The sequence below is a fragment of the Tasmannia lanceolata genome, unplaced genomic scaffold, assembly GCF_043159265.1.
Source record: "Tasmannia lanceolata isolate RefF3 unplaced genomic scaffold, GAP_Taslan_0.1 ptg000029l, whole genome shotgun sequence".
Lineage (NCBI taxonomy): Eukaryota > Viridiplantae > Streptophyta > Magnoliopsida > Canellales > Winteraceae > Tasmannia > Tasmannia lanceolata.
Genome location: NW_027518706.1, coordinates 4,155,166 through 4,170,583, shown reverse-complemented (window position 1 = coordinate 4,170,583; position 15,418 = coordinate 4,155,166). Strand labels below are relative to the sequence as shown.

The 15,418-nt window shown below is 39.4% G+C and overlaps 1 protein-coding gene across 1 annotated transcript; it reads right to left on the bottom strand.

The window, feature by feature from the left end:
• Positions 1-10,019: 10,019 nt before the first annotated feature.
• Positions 10,020-14,452, bottom strand: LOC143859452 (uncharacterized). Its single transcript, XM_077370159.1, has 5 exons — positions 13,706-14,452; positions 11,403-11,608; positions 11,142-11,229; positions 10,885-11,055; positions 10,020-10,160 (listed from the first exon to the last, which is right to left on the bottom strand). The coding sequence occupies exons 1-5, from the start codon at positions 14,021-14,023 to the stop codon at positions 10,020-10,022; spliced, it is 924 nt and encodes a 307-aa protein (XP_077226274.1). The 5' UTR covers positions 14,024-14,452.
• Positions 14,453-15,418: the final 966 nt, after the last annotated feature.

Here is a 15,418-nt window from a genome sequence, read left to right as displayed (position 1 = left end):
GTCTGTCACTAGCTAGCACTGGGCATGTAGGCAACTTTAATTTTGGGATGCCACCACAAAGATTATCATTTCCAACGACTGAAATTGCACTAGCATTTCCAAAGACCCCTTGTTTTGGTACTTCGCCCTCAAAATTATTGAAAGACAGGTTTAGATAGTGTAGAAATTGAAACCCCTCTAGATATTTTGGAATCTTCCCTGAGAAGTTATTGTATGCAAGATCAAGGGCTTCAATGGATGTTGATGTAGTAAAAACTGACGAAACATCTCCTCGGAAGGCGTTACCCTGCATATAAAGTTCTCGCAAGCTCTTACAATTTGCAAGAGCGCTTGGGATTTCACCTGACAATTTGTTCTGAGAAACATCCAATAGCGCTAGAATGTTCAAGTTACCCACTTCTGATGGGAGGGAGCCAGTAAAATTTTTTTGAGACAAATAGAGTGCCATTGATAGCGAAGAAAGGCCAATAATTTGTTTTGGTATCGTACCTGTAAGGTTATTTCGAGAAAGGCTCAATCTTAAAAGTTGATAGAGGTATGCTTCCTTGCAGGTTGTTAGATCCTAAATCAAGGTTGGTCAATTGAGTAATATTTCCAATATTGTATGGGATTTTCCCGGACAAACTATTATTTACCAAGTAGAGTCGTTGTAAGTTTTGGAGCATCCCAATTGAAGTGGGAATAGAACCCGTGATGAACGTTGAATATACACCCAAAGTTTTTAAGTTGATGAGATTCCCGATCTGACTAGGGATGTTACCAGAAATTTGGTTTTGTCCTATTACCAGCCAATAAAGGTGAGTTGAGAGATGGGCCAGCAAAATGATTTCTCTGTATGCCCAACCAAATTAGATTACTACAGTTGGTCAAAGAAGTGATAAATTTCAAGTCATCAGCTCTACCAAGGCCTAGGAAATTATAGCACAACTCAAATATGAGTAGATTCTCTCCCCATCCAATATTTTCTGGCGCTAAACTGGTTCCCTTCCATTCCAAGCCATTCAAGACTTGAAATTTATTGGCTCCTAAAAGTAGATATTTGAGATTAGGAAGAGAGAATCCTATGTTGAGTGGAAGGATTCCGTGTAACTGGTTATCTGTCACGTCAAAGGTCACAAGAAACGAGAGATTATTATAGAAAGAGGAAGGAACTGTACCGGATAATAAATTTGAAGAAAGGGTGATCCATTTCAAGTTATTAATTCGGGCCAGGTCATCTGGGATGTGTCCCACCAAACTATTTCCCCTTAAAAGGAGACGGGTGAGAGATGAAACATTCCCTAGTAGAGGTGGAATGCTCCCTGTAAGATGATTACGAACAAGAAACAACCAGGATAGCTTCGGTAGAGTGCTAAGTTGGATGGGAATTTTCCCTGTCAACTCATTGTTACCCAAATCGATGACTCCGAGGTCCCTACAGTGGGTGAGATTGGAGGGAATTTCCCCTCCCAAGGAATTATAGCTCATATTAAGATGTCGCAGTCTAAATAGACGGCCAATATCTTGGGATATTTGGCCATTGAAGCTGTTTTCTTGGAGGTGGATTTCCCTAAGAAAGGTGAGGTTGGATATGGCAGGAGATAGAGTACCCACCAAGTTCTGCCCACTAAGTAGGTTCTGCCCACTAAGGTTCAATACAGTGACCCTTTGATGCCTCCAACCGCACGTGACACCATTCCAGTGGCAGAAATGGAGAGTATGGTTCCATGATGATAAGGCTCCAAGAGGATCAGTTGTTATCCCATCCTTAAAAGCGAGCAGAGCCATTCGATCGGTTTCGTTCCCAAGTAAGGTGGTGGTGGTTACAGAATTTGAATGTACTACGTTCATGGGAAAGAAAAGATTTACAGAGAAGATAAATGACCAAAGAAGACTCATACCTGGTAGCTCCATCCGAGCAAAGACAAGATTTTATTTTATTTTTGTCTCCCAATTTCATTTGATCACACTCGACCTTTATACAGAAAGAATTGGTGTTGCATTTACTAACAACTACATTTTATCTAACGTTTTTTTTTTTTTTCATGGAATTTGGACTCCTAATTTCCATGTACATGCATTCACGATGTGGTCCACTGTACACATGTATTCACGATGTGTTACACACTAGTCACAAGAACGGGCGATGGAGTCATCTATTGACTTGACTGTTGGGTTTAAGTCCAGCCCAATAAGGGCTTATTTGGAATTTGTTTTAACTAGAGGGATAATATGGTCTTTCTATACCTAAAGCATATATCTAAGTGTAGCCCTAATCTTTGGTAACAAGAGACAGAACAACACAAAAATAGAAGAAAAAAAAGAAGAGGAAATTCGCAGGAAAATGGGTTTCTGCGCAGCCGTGATCAAACTGACGATCGGAGGTCGATCCGTGGTCCGATTGAGCTGATTTTTGGACAACAGGTTCGTGACATCTTGATCTGCATTATGAACGGTTGGATTGTGATTTGGAGTTCTCTAAATCAGGTTTCTGAGTCGTTTACGGACAGCATATTTTGGGTGAGATCTTCACCATTTTCTTCAACTTTTTCCTTCTTGTTTGGAGTTGATATTGTTGCTCTATCTTCACTCATATTTGTAGATTCAATTGTTGTTGGAATGGGGGACGTGTATCCCGTTGATGATGTTGAGAATTAGGTTTTGTACCTAAAGTATTATAGTGGAGATTTGGGTGGACTCCGAGAAAGGTCCCGTGGTTTTTATCCTTCACGTTGAAGGAGTTTTCCACGTAAAAATTCTCTTGTGTTGATTGTGGTTGTTTGTTGATATTTTTTGTGGTTAGTATATTTCCATTGTTTGTGTTCAATCGTTTTCTCACAGGTTCGATCAAAGCGGGAAAGGGTTTTTTCCCAACATTGACCTCATCAATTCACTCATTTATGAGGTCTTTAGATTAGATATCAGCCCAGAGCTTTCAGCCCTGTTGGTGTCTGAACGGGCGATGGAGTCATCTATTGACTTGACCTCATCAATTCACTCATTTATGAGGTCTTTAGATTAGATATCAGCCCAGAGCTTTCAGCCCTGTTGGTGTTGAACGGGCGATGGAGTCATCTATTGACTTGACCTCATCAATTCATTCATTTATGAGGTCTTTACATTAGATATCAGGCCAGAGCTTTCAGCCCTGTTGGTGTTGGATTTTTTAGAATCAATTTTGCATTCAAAACTGATTACTGGACTGAAATTAAATTCTAAAAATCCAAAACCTGCCGGGCCAAAGACTTGGAGGCAGCAGTGTTCTAAAGACCTGATACATGAATTGATGAGTTCAGGTCAATTGATGGCTACATCGCCAATCCAAGTGAATAGTCCCAAATTCCAACTTATATGTTCGATAGGTAAAACAATACTAATCAAATGAAATGTTACTAGAAATATTTGGAATCCTTTTAGTAGGGCTTGCAACATTTATTTATTCATTTGGAACTACAATTAGGGAACACAAACTCATTATTGTAATGGTAAAAAAATAGAATGTAAAACTTTTAAGAACTTTACAGTTCCCCATTTCTTCACGACTAGTGGAAAACTCCAAAACCTCAATCACTAAAATCCATACTAAAGTCCCTGTTCGAGAGGAGTCCCACACATTCCCAGAGTTACCCACAATCTGTTGGACTTCTTTATAGTGACTCACAGTTTAGGAAGTTCCGACGGGATTTAAAATCCGACGCAACTAACTTGTTCTTAAGAATAAGCTTGGAGAACTTCAACATGAAGGGCATGTTTGGCAACAATGAAAAATAATTCCATGGAATATTCGTTGGAGCATGATGATTCCCTAATAACATTGAAAAAAAAATACCCATCTTCAATTTGTTTTTTCAGGGCCTTTTTCAACTGGTAGACAAAAGAGAATTAACAGGTCACTGAATGTTAAACTCAATCATGGCTGAATGTATTCGGAAAATGAATGAATTCGTAAAATTGTGGGCCCACTTTTATCTCTTCTCTATCTAATCAATCAAAGGTTGAGATTTCTGTTTGGATTGCAAGAAAAGAATTTCTGACGGAAAAGTTTTTCTTGGCAAAAGTTTTTTCTTTTATTGATTTAGAGGAAAATGATATAATTAAGGAAACTGTTGGTGAGCTTAACCAAACTTACGGTGAGCTAGCTTGCCCAATCACATGGGTCCCACATTTTGGGGAGTGATCCAAACCATTCATTTGCAAGGCCTTATCATAGATAGGGGGTGTACCAAAAATCAGCTCCATAGGATCATCCTAACCCCTCCATTTGTGGAGGACAAAAATGGGGCAAATTTGTGTCTGTCCATTTTTGTCCTCCACAAATGGAGGGGTTAGGATGATCCTATGGAGCTGAGTTTTGGTACACCCCCCATCTATGTAAGGGACTTTCAAATGAATGGTTTGGATCATCCTAACAAAGTGGGCCCTCATGTGATTGGGCAAGCCAGCTCACCGACAGTTTCCTCATATATATAGAGGAAAATGATTGTGAGCTTGAAGCTCATATAGCTTATATGAGCTTGAGGGCCCAAACACATGGGTCCCACATTTTTTGTGGTGATCCAAATCATTTTCCTCATATATATATATATATATATATATATATATATATATATATATATATATATATAGACACACACACTAGCATCCATCGCAGAAGGCATTTTGCGGATGGCTAATTAACAAAACTTTCAAAATAAATTCAATAAGTCAAATTCATTTCATCCATCAGTTAAAGTAAAAAGTCAATAGAATCTAATGTTCAAATGCTAATTAACAAAACTTTCAAAATAAATTCTCCAACTCTTCGGCAGCATTTACACCTCATGTTTTGATGGGGTGGGGCCCTTAATATCCTAATAGGGTGAGTCTAACTAACTAAACTCAAGCTCATGATTAGGGTGGGGCTCACCCTTTTACCTCATGTGTTGATGGGGTAGGTCCAGATATCCACCCGAGCCCATGCATAGCGTAGGTTCACTATTTACACCTCGTGCTTTAATGGGAGCGCCACATATACCTTGATCATTTTACAAGGTAATTTTCATCATTTGAAGGCACATCTGGCTACCATGAATTTGTTTTCATGATAAATCCATTTCTCCAAGTGGAGATGAAAATAAGAAAAAGTTCAGGAAACTAGTGTTCCTGGTGATGAGATATGGCTAAAAATCAGGAAAAGCCGATCCGATTTTGGGTTTAAAAAAAATCTACCATGTGTATTATACTCACAAATTTATCGAATGATGTGATTTGCAAAATTCCCTCAAATGTGAAGACTCTATTTGAAAATTGTCCAAACAAAAATACTCTTTATGAAAATAGAGCAAAGTAGACGTCTTCTTTTGCAAAAACCCCTTCTAAATTGCCACCATATAAAAACCCTCGTTCTTTTTAGGTGCCTTCTCTGGTTCTTTCTGAAGTTGGCTCTTGATCTATCACAAAAAATGCGATAGATCAACCAATAAGGGCGCCGTTGAAGCTGATTTTTGCAAGGGCGCCCTTCATTATATCATTCCTCTAATTGTTATTGTTCTAGGTTTTAATTTTAATTAATCTTTTAAAAGAGCAGCAATTTCTTAAACCCACTTCTCCCCCTTCTTGGGTTGCCACTTGGGCTAACGGGCTGCTTCATGTTTCTGTGGGCCTATACCGTGTCCATGTGTCATTACACTATAGGCAGCCCAATCTTGACCCAACACCACCTCATATGAGATTTTGTAAATCGAGAATTTGTAAATCTATTGCAAATCTATTTTATATCTGAGATTTCTATTTCTATTGACATGGACTGCTAGGTAGATTGTAAATGTAATCTCAAAAGATATTGACAAAAGGGCGCTGATATCTCTCTCCTCTCTCCCCCCGACGTCTGGCTAACGTTTTCCCACCATTTGACCGCTCTCTCTCCACATTTAATCAATTTCGACTTCCTCTCCTGCCGTCAAGTTCAACTGGTAGACAAAATAGAATTAACAGGTCACTGAATGATATACTCAATATGTCTGAATGAATTCGGAAAATGAATGAATTTGTAAAATTGTGGGCCCACTTTTATCTCTTCTCTATCTAATCAATCAAAGGTTGAGATTTCTGTTTGGATTGCAAGAAAAGCATTTCTGACGGAAAAAATTTTCTTGGCAAAAGTTTTTTCTTTTCATGATTTAGAGGAAAATGATATAATTAAGGTTTGTTTAGAGGGATATTATCATAAATTGAAGGCACTATTTTTCCTTAAAATTGAATAAGGTTGGTTCGAGTAATCTTTTAGTGTATAAAAAACGAACTTTTAAAAGTATTTTTCCTTTCCAAACATTTCCAGACAATTCCTGAAATCCAAACTGGTTCTTGATAGACACACATGGTTCTTGATAGACACACACAAAAAAAATTAAACTTATAATCAATCATTTTATAATAAGACAATGCTACTACTTTACGTAACACATATTAGTTCATATTAAATGTAACACTATGGTGTTGCTCATCTAAAAGAATTGGCCATGCTTTACAAAGGGTAAGATATGCTAAAAAATATTTTAGACAATTAATAGTGATATTAGTAATAACCCAAATCTTAGGGTTATTTTTTGTTGAGAAACATTAGTCAAGGGATTTTTGGAAATTTATTTACAAAATTTCTCATTATTTTCTAATAATATTAGAAAATAATGAGAAATTTTTCCCAAATTATAACCTTTTAACCATTTACATGATCATCATTTTCTACACGACTATTTTGCATATAGAACTCATGGTCATAGGTACGAAAAAGGCTGCCTATTATTAGAATGACACGTACAAAACTACTTTATGTAAAATAACATTCATGTATACTCTGTCAATAAATATAGAAATGCTATCAAGTAATTTTTTTGGTTCAAGGGTGCTAATCCTTTGTCGCACCACATTATATACCTAATAAGTGATAAATATTTTATAAAACTCATTGAGAATAGATCGGATGACGAAAATTGATAAAATTAGTACCTGGAGCAATGTACCCAATAGTTCCCTTTAATCCAGTTGTGCTGCTTTGATCTTCAGATGAGCCCTGATTGATTCTTGGATAAAACTTGGCCAACCCAAAGTCACCCACATGAGCATTCATGTCTTCATCCAAAAAAATGTTGCTTGGCTTTAGATCACAATGAACAATTGGTGTATGGCAATGATGGTGAAGATAATCCAGCGCAGAAGCTATGTCAATTGATATGTTTAATCTCTCAATGAAGTTTAGACTTCCCAATTGATGTTGCCCATCTAACTTTGAATGCAACCACTTCTCTAGACTCCCATTTGGCATGAACTCAAGCACGAGAGCTTTGAAATCATTACCTCCAAAATCGATGCTTGAACAAGAAGTTAAGATCTTCACAAGATTTCGATGACGAATGTTTCTCAATGCTTGCATTCAGCTATGAAACTCTTTGAAGCTCCCCTTAAGTGAAGGTTGAGTACTTTGACAGCAACAACATTTTCAATGCGACTGAGGATTCCCTTATACACTGATCCATAACTTCCCGTGCCTACCAAATTGGCTGAAGAGAACCCATCTGTCGCTTTAAAGAGCTCTGCATAAGAAACCTTTAAATGTCGGACCTCCATAGAAGATAAGGAAGATGGTTTCTTCCTTGACTTGACAATAAGAAAATCAAACATACAACCGCACTTACTACTACGATGATTACTCTAGAAACATGGGCTTTTCCTCGTCTGCCATTAGCTAGCACTGGGCATGTAGGCAACTTTAATTCTGGAACACCACCACAAAAGATTATCATTTCCCACGACTGAAATTGCACTGGCATTTCCAAAGACCCCTTGTTTTGGAACTTCACCCTCAAAATTATTGAAAGACAAGTTTAGATACTATAGAAACTTAAACCCCTCTAGATATTTTGGAATCTTCCCTGAGAAGATATTGTATGAAAGATCAAGGGCTTCAATGGATGTTAATGTAGTAAAAATTGACGAAACATTTCCTCGGAAGGTGTAACCCTGCATATAAAGTTCTCGCATGCTCTTACAATTTGCAAGAGTGCTTGGGATTTCACCTGACAATTTGTTCTGAGAAACATCCAATAGCGCTAGAATGTTCAAGTTACCCACTTCTGATGGGAGGGAGCCAGTGAAAAAATTTTGAGACAAATCGAGTCGTATTGATAGCGAAGAAAGGCCAATAATTTGTTTTGGTATCGTACCACGAAGGTTATTTTGAAAAAGCCTCAATTCTAAAAGTTTTGTACAGTTTGCAAGACTTGGAGGTATGCTTCCTTGGAGGTTGTTAACTGATAAATCGAGGTCGCTCAATTGAGTAATATTTCCAATATTGTATGGGATTTTCCCGGACAAACTATTATTTGGCAAGTAGAGTTGTTGTAAGTTCTGGAGCATCCTAATTGAAGTGGGAATAGAACCCGTGATGAAGGTTGAATATATACCCAAAGTTTGTAAGTTGATGAGATTCCCGATCTGACTAGGGATGTTACCATAAATTTGGTTTTCTCCTATTATCAACCGATAAAGGTGAGCTGAGAGATTGGCTATGGAGTTGGGAAATCGGCCAACAAAATGATTTCTGTCTATGGTCAACGAATTTAGATTACTACAGTTGGTCAAAGAAGTGATAAATTTCAAGTCATCAGCTCTACCAAGGCCTAGGTAATTATAGTTCAAGTCAAATCGGAGTAGATTCTTTGCCCATCCAATATTTTCAGGCACCGGTCCGCTAAACTGGTTGCCTTCCATTCCAAGCCATTCAAGACTTGAAACATTGGACAATGAATTTGGAATGTGTCCGGTAAATTGATTGATTGCTAAAAGTAGATATTGGAGTTTAGGAAGAGAGAATCCTATGTTGGGTGGAAGGGTTCCGTGTAACTGGTTATCTGTCACAGCAAAGCCCACAAGAAACGAGAGATTATTAACAAAAGAGGATGGAACCGTACCAGATAAAAAATTTATAGAAAGGACCAACCATTTCAAGTGATTAATTCGGGCCAGGTCATCTGGGATGTGTCCCACCAAACTATTTCCAAGTAAATTGAGATAGATGAGAGATGAAACGTTCCCTAGTTGAGGTGGAATGCTCCCTGTAAGATTATTATGACTAAGAAACAACGAGGATAGCTTCGGTAGAGTGCTAAGTTGGATGGGAATTTTCCCTGTAAACTCATTGTAACTCAATTGGATGACTCGAAGGTCCCTACAGTGGGTGAGATTGGATGGAATTTCCCCTCCCAAGGAATTATAGCTCATATTAAGATGTCGCAGTCTAAATAGACGGCCAATATCTTGGGATATTTGGCCATTGAAGCTGTTTTCTTGGAGGTGGATTTCCCTAAGAAAGGTGAGGTTGGATATGGCAGGAGATAGAGTACCCACCAAGGTCTGCCCACTGAGCAAGTTCTGCCCACTAAGGTTCAATACAGTGACCCTTTGATGCCTCCGAACCGCACGTGACTCCATTCCAGTGGCAGAAATGGAGAGTATGGTTCCATGATGATAAGGCTCCAAGAGGATCACTTGTTATCCCATCCTTAAAAGCGAGCAGAGCCATTCGATCGGTTTCATTTCCAAGTAAGGTGGTGGTGGTTGCAGAATTTGAATGTACTACGTTCATGGCAAAGAAGAGATTTACAGAGAAGATAAATGACCAAAGCTCCATCCTCATTGAAGCTCTTCTTCTGCTGAACAAATACAAGATATTTTCTTGTCTCCTAATTTTATTTCATCTCACTAGACCCTTATATAGAAAGAAATGATGGTGCATTTACTGCCAATTTCATTTTATCTTTCTTTTTTTTCTTAACTCGAGTAATTTTGGTCTTGTGGAATTTGGACTCCTAATTTCCATGTCTACGATTTGGTTTTTTTTTTCCTTTCGATGTGGTCCACTCCTAATTTCCAAGTCTACCATTTGATTTTTCTTCCCTTCAAAGTGGTCCACAAAAGGCTCACCTTAAAAAGAAATTTTTGTAATCATATTCCAGTCCAACAAATTTCCTGTACGTGATCTGAAAGGCAATTTGTGTAGAGCATCTTCATGGTTTGGACTCCAACCTATACAAGTAGCTGTATAGGATTGGAGTTGAGTAGATGATATTTTGTATTTGTATACTTACGTAGAACCAACCATCGACCTCATAATCAATTTCGACTTCTTCTCCTGCCGTCAAGTTCAACTGGTAGACAAAAGAGAATTAACAGGTCACTGAATGTTAAACTCAATCATGGCTGAATGAATTCGGAAAATGAGGAGGAATTGGGAAAGAAAAAGGAAAATTTTAAAAAATAATGGGATGGATGGTGAAATAGAAGTGCATGAAAGATCCATTGGAAGTTTACAAATCTAACTGTAAGATTTGAGAGGAAACAATGTATATTACCTACCAGAAAAAAGGAAACAATGTATATCAACAGAGAGAAAAAAAGGGAAACAAGTAGAGTTCAAAATGGAAAAGTGTGAAGGAGCTGGAGGAGAGAATAAACCATCACTACCAGTGACTTTTGGGCTCATCATCATCGCCATCAAAAGGGGATGTAACGTTTCAGAGACAGAAAATTTAGTTGGGTTGAGTTTTTATACTTTCTCGAAAGAGGAAAAGAGTATTGTTTATTAGTTATACATCAGAATATAACGTATTTTCTAGCCCGTACTGAAACACAAGACTATCTGTCCGATAGCAAATATAATGAACCGTAGTCACCACAATCACAATTAAGTACATAGTTATGCATGAATTACGAGGATATATAATTGGATTTAATATGTGGAAAATCAGCAAAAAGTCCGAAATTTTTTAAAAAGTTGCACTCTCTTGACTAACTGACCATCTTTGTATTGAAGTGAGATGACGATTTTCTCAAAAGACCTCAGACCAATTAATTAAATGGAAGCAGACATACCTCGTCATCCCCACCAGCAGTGAAGTCATAAAGGGCTTTTCCAAACTGAGGATTTTCGGAAGCTGTTCCCTCCTCATCCTGTGAACCAAAACTCTGCCCAGCTAAGGGGTTCTCAAACGACTCAAATCTTTGCATGATAGATGATGTATATAATGGAGGTTCTTCTCTGATCTGGACATAGTCGCCTAATTAGCAATTACAAAATTGATCGCATTCTCAAGAGATAAATCAATTGGGTGTTAAAACTAAGAGCTAACCGGAGATCCCAGCCCCTCATAAGTTGATGATGGAAAGCCAGTAGTGGTGTTGCTAAACCTGCTTGTGCTTGGCCCCTGTTTTACTCTCCTGTTATTACATAAATTGCATCATTGTTTAGGCAAACTTAATGGCACTTAATCATGGGCTAGCATTCATGTTCTACGTATCTTAATGATGCATAAAAAATAAATTGAAAACCAAAATCTTAATGATGCATAAAAAATAAATTGAAAACCAAGCTATGGCTTGTTCACATCTACATCGCTAAGTGGATGCAGAAATTAGAGCAGAAGAGTGACTTCATGTAGTTTGCGGTTGATACTGATTGTTGTGAAGAACCATAGCCTGTTGGCCGTGAACTAAACAAGGATGGGTAGCTCATGCCACCGACAGGTAATGATATGGAAGTTTCAACTGATCCAGTCGACTCCGGAGAAGATGCTCCCGAAGATCTGGCATCATCTTCCTGCAAAAACCAAAATCAGCATTCGACAGTTAAAAAAAAGATGAGTAAGTTTCAAATTCAAATTGCGTTCTCCTAAATACCAATTTGTTAGAGAAACGACGCCTCGTTTTTTTTCCAAATTTTAATAGTACCACTAGTTCCGATGTTTCTAACAGTGTCTTGGGCCAAATATCATAGTAACTAACTGAGGGTCTAGAGGTTATATTCTCCTTTCCAACGTCAGGAGCATCAGTTCCAGCACCAGCAAGAAATTCATTTACCTAGAACAAAGAAGATAGTAGTGGCAGCCGACCAACACGGGAGGATTCTAGACAAGATAGCTTGAAAGGGGATCAGGTTGAGGTTCCATAGGGTAGCGAATTTTGACCAAATGCTCTGGGCAAGGTCTCTATCAACGAACAAATGATTTGTAGTTTCTTCCTTATTGACACAGCTGAACACATTTAGATGGGAGTTGCACTAGGCAGGATTTGATTCGGTCGTCTGTAGCTAGAGCATTTTGGAACAACCTCCATAGAAAGCAGCTGATTTGGGTAGGAAGGTTAGCCCAAACTGTGTTGGCTCACAGAGGGGTCTGGGCTTTCGATCTGGAGAGGTTCCACACTGACTTTGTGTTGAAGGATCCTAACGAGGCAGGGCACCAGATTAGTTTATTTGCAGATTGAGATAGAGCCAAGTTTGAACAGTTCAGGGTATAAAGGGTGCTTGGAGGCAAGTGGGGAATTATCTTAAACCAATCCCGTCTTCCATAAGGGAGTTGTAGGTCCTTGGTAGATGCATTGATATCGATAGATTCTTTGTGTAGAGCCAAGGAGAGTAAAGGCGGGCTGCCAATCCATAGGTTAGTCCAGAATGCAATTGATCCTAGTCCAACGATCCATCTTGCATTTTTCGATCCAGATATCTCTGACAGAAATGATTTCCCTCCACATTTTAGAGGAACCCTGGGAAGGTTCTATAAGGTTCAGGTGTTGGTTCTTGCTGTAGATGGAGTGGATGAATGAGATCCAGAGGGAGGAGTTGGCGTGAAGTTGGTGGAGAGCCGTGAGCCTGAAAGCCGAGCAAGGGTCCGCCATGGATTTGGTGGTTAATCCACCTTCGGCTGTTGGTTCAGAGATATGGCCCCAGGGGACCCAGTGGGTTCTAGTGCCAAAATCACTACTTCCCCACCAGAATTAAGCCTATCAATGCTCTGTTGAAAAGCTTTTGGAGGTGTGATAGCTGATAGAAGATGGATTGGGGTACTAGTTAGTACATGGTTGATAAGCACTAGTCTGCCTGCTTGGGAGAGTAGCCTGCCCTTCCACCTTTCAATTTTGGATCTGATTTTCCGAATAAGATCATCGAAGAAACACGATTTCAGACAGCCTGCATAAAGGGGGACGCCTAGGTAGGTGATTGGAGAGCATTTGTTGGGGAAGCCTGTAGTGTTAGCTATGATGCTTTTCCTGCTTGGAGAAGCTTTCACTGAAACCGCAAAACAACTCCTTGATTTGTTTATTTTCTTCCCTGAGGTCCAGAAAGAAAGACCATGATGCTCTTGAGACCTGATTTGCCCCACTGGAGAAGATTATCGTGTCATCTGCGAAGAGGCAGTGGGTGATGGGGATGCAGCCTCTATTCCTAAGGAAATAGGAAGCTCGACCTTCTCTAAAGAGGGCTTATGACTTCTTCTGCTAGGATGAAAAGGCAAGGGAGAGGGGATCTCCTTGTCTGAGGCCTCGCGATGACTTGAAGAAACCGTAGGGTTCCCTACTTAGGACAATTGAAAACCAGCTTCTTTCGGTACATTACTCTATTAGATTCCTCCATTGAATGGAGAAAACAGACCCTCAGAGCAAATCCTGTAGGTCTGTCAAAGGCATTGGCCTTGTCGATTTTTAAGATCACATTGCCTCCCCTGACTTTCATTTTGAGACGAACTATCATCTCTTGAGCAATCGCAATGTTTTCGGTGATGAATCTGCCTTTAACAAAGGCTCCTTGTTCTAAGGAGATGAGATTAGGCAAGAATTTTGCAAGCCTTATTACCAGGAGCTTTGAAAAAAATTTGTAACAGAAATTGAATAGGCTTATGGGTTTGAATTCGGAGAATACCTTTGGATCTTCAGTTTTGGGAATTAAGGCTAGGAAAGTGGATGAGTAGTGTCTCGAAAGGCTCCCTCCCTTGAAGAATGCAGTGGCGGCTACCAGGATATCTGACTTGATTAGATCCCAACACGAAGAATACAAGAAGCCATGGAAACTGTCCAGCCCTGAACCACACTCAAGAGGGCAGCTAAAGATGGCCTCTCTGATCTCCTCTTCCGATGGATCAGCCATAAGTAACTGGTTGTCCTCGACGAGGTTTAGCATGCCTTGGTCTGACATGACGCCCTCCTCTGCTAAGGCATTTTCAAAGTAGGCACAAGCCATGTTTTTATCCTACGTCTGTCAATGATCCACGATCCTTCCTTTTTAATAATATTTCTGTTAACTTTCAAAAAAAATAAATGATCCACGATCCTTCATGTTTGATCTTGGAGACTCCACCAAGGTTCCTGTGGTGGTGCAATGCAGCGTGGAAGAATTTACTATTTCCGTCCCCTTCTTTTAACCACTTCTCTTTTGTCTTCAGTCTGAGGAAGATTTTCTCATGGACGATGGCTTTTATTTAGCTTGCATCTGGCTTCGATTAAGGTTTCAGTGGTGTCCAGATTTGGGTTTGATTGGTGGCCAAGTTCCACTTTGAGGACATTGTCCTCTTGGATTTTGATGTATTGGAAGACATCACCACAAATCTCTTTGTTTCAAGCTTTAAGAATTCTTTTTGTGTTTTTCAGTTTTGCAGAAAGGATCTCAAGGGGGTTGAGTTAAGCCAATGGAAGTCAAATTGATACACTGTTCATTCCTTCGTTTGCTGCACCTTGTGAATTTGCTTCCAATGTACCCTGCATCAATGAGGCCAGCATCATCTATAGCTGATTGAAATCTTTGCAGGATGTGGGGTTAGGGTTAGGAGGCTTTCCTCCTAGTTTTTCATCATCAGGGAGTAGGGCATTAAAGTCCGTGCCTACTATCTATGCTTTTGAGGAGGACTGGCTGCATTCCCTAAGGTAGCTCCATAGCTCTATCCTACCCAAGGTGGAACAACTAGCATAAATGTGTGACATCAAGACTTTAGAGCCACTCTGCTGATGGACTGGCTGGACTATCAAAGCTAGGTTATTAGAGGAGATCCGGCTTATAGAGAGGGAAGCATCCCATAGGACCCAGATCTTGAATGATTCAGTGGGATTTGTCATGGAGTTGCTAAAGTGAAGCAGGTTTGCAATTTCCTGAACGCCATCAGCTGCGATTGGGAGGGAGTGGGGGTGGTCATCAGCTGAGATTGGGAGGGAGGGAACCCGCACAATGGGGGGGTTCTCCGGCGGGAAGCATAGAGGGGTTTCTCTACGGCATTCCTGCAAACAGTTGGTGAGCAGAGTGTTAGGCAAAGGAAATGGGAAGGCAAGAGAAAAGGGTCTCAAGAGCTTGGGTTATGGGTGGATGTTCCGAGGACAGCAAAGCAGAGGCTTGGGTTGTGGATTGGAAATTTTTTCTTTCCAAAATTTAGAGGGGAATGATCTGATTATGATTAATTTAGAAGAATAATATAATAAATTGAAGGTCCCGAAGTAAAAATTAAATCAGGTTGGTTAGAGTTATCTTTGTTCCAGTGTAAAAAATTAGAAACATTTAGAAATATTTTTCCTTTCCAAATTTTTCCAAAAAAAATCCTGCAATCCAAACAGAGAGCTTAAGAAAACAATGCAGTTATTTGTTCCATAT

What these genes read in the sequence shown, in the direction of transcription:
- LOC143859452 (XM_077370159.1), bottom strand. Translation starts at nt 14,023, where the DNA reads ATGGCTTGTGCCTACTTTGAAAATGCCTTAGCAGAGGAGGGCGTCATG. An exon ending in TTCTGCATCCACTTAGCGAT is followed by an intron (nt 11,230 to 11,402) that starts GTAGATGTGAAC and finishes ATGTAATAACAG; the next exon opens with GAGAGTAAAACAGGGGCCAA. An exon ending in ATGAGGGGCTGGGATCTCCG is followed by an intron (nt 11,056 to 11,141) that starts GTTAGCTCTTAG and finishes GACTATGTCCAG; the next exon opens with ATCAGAGAAGAACCTCCATT.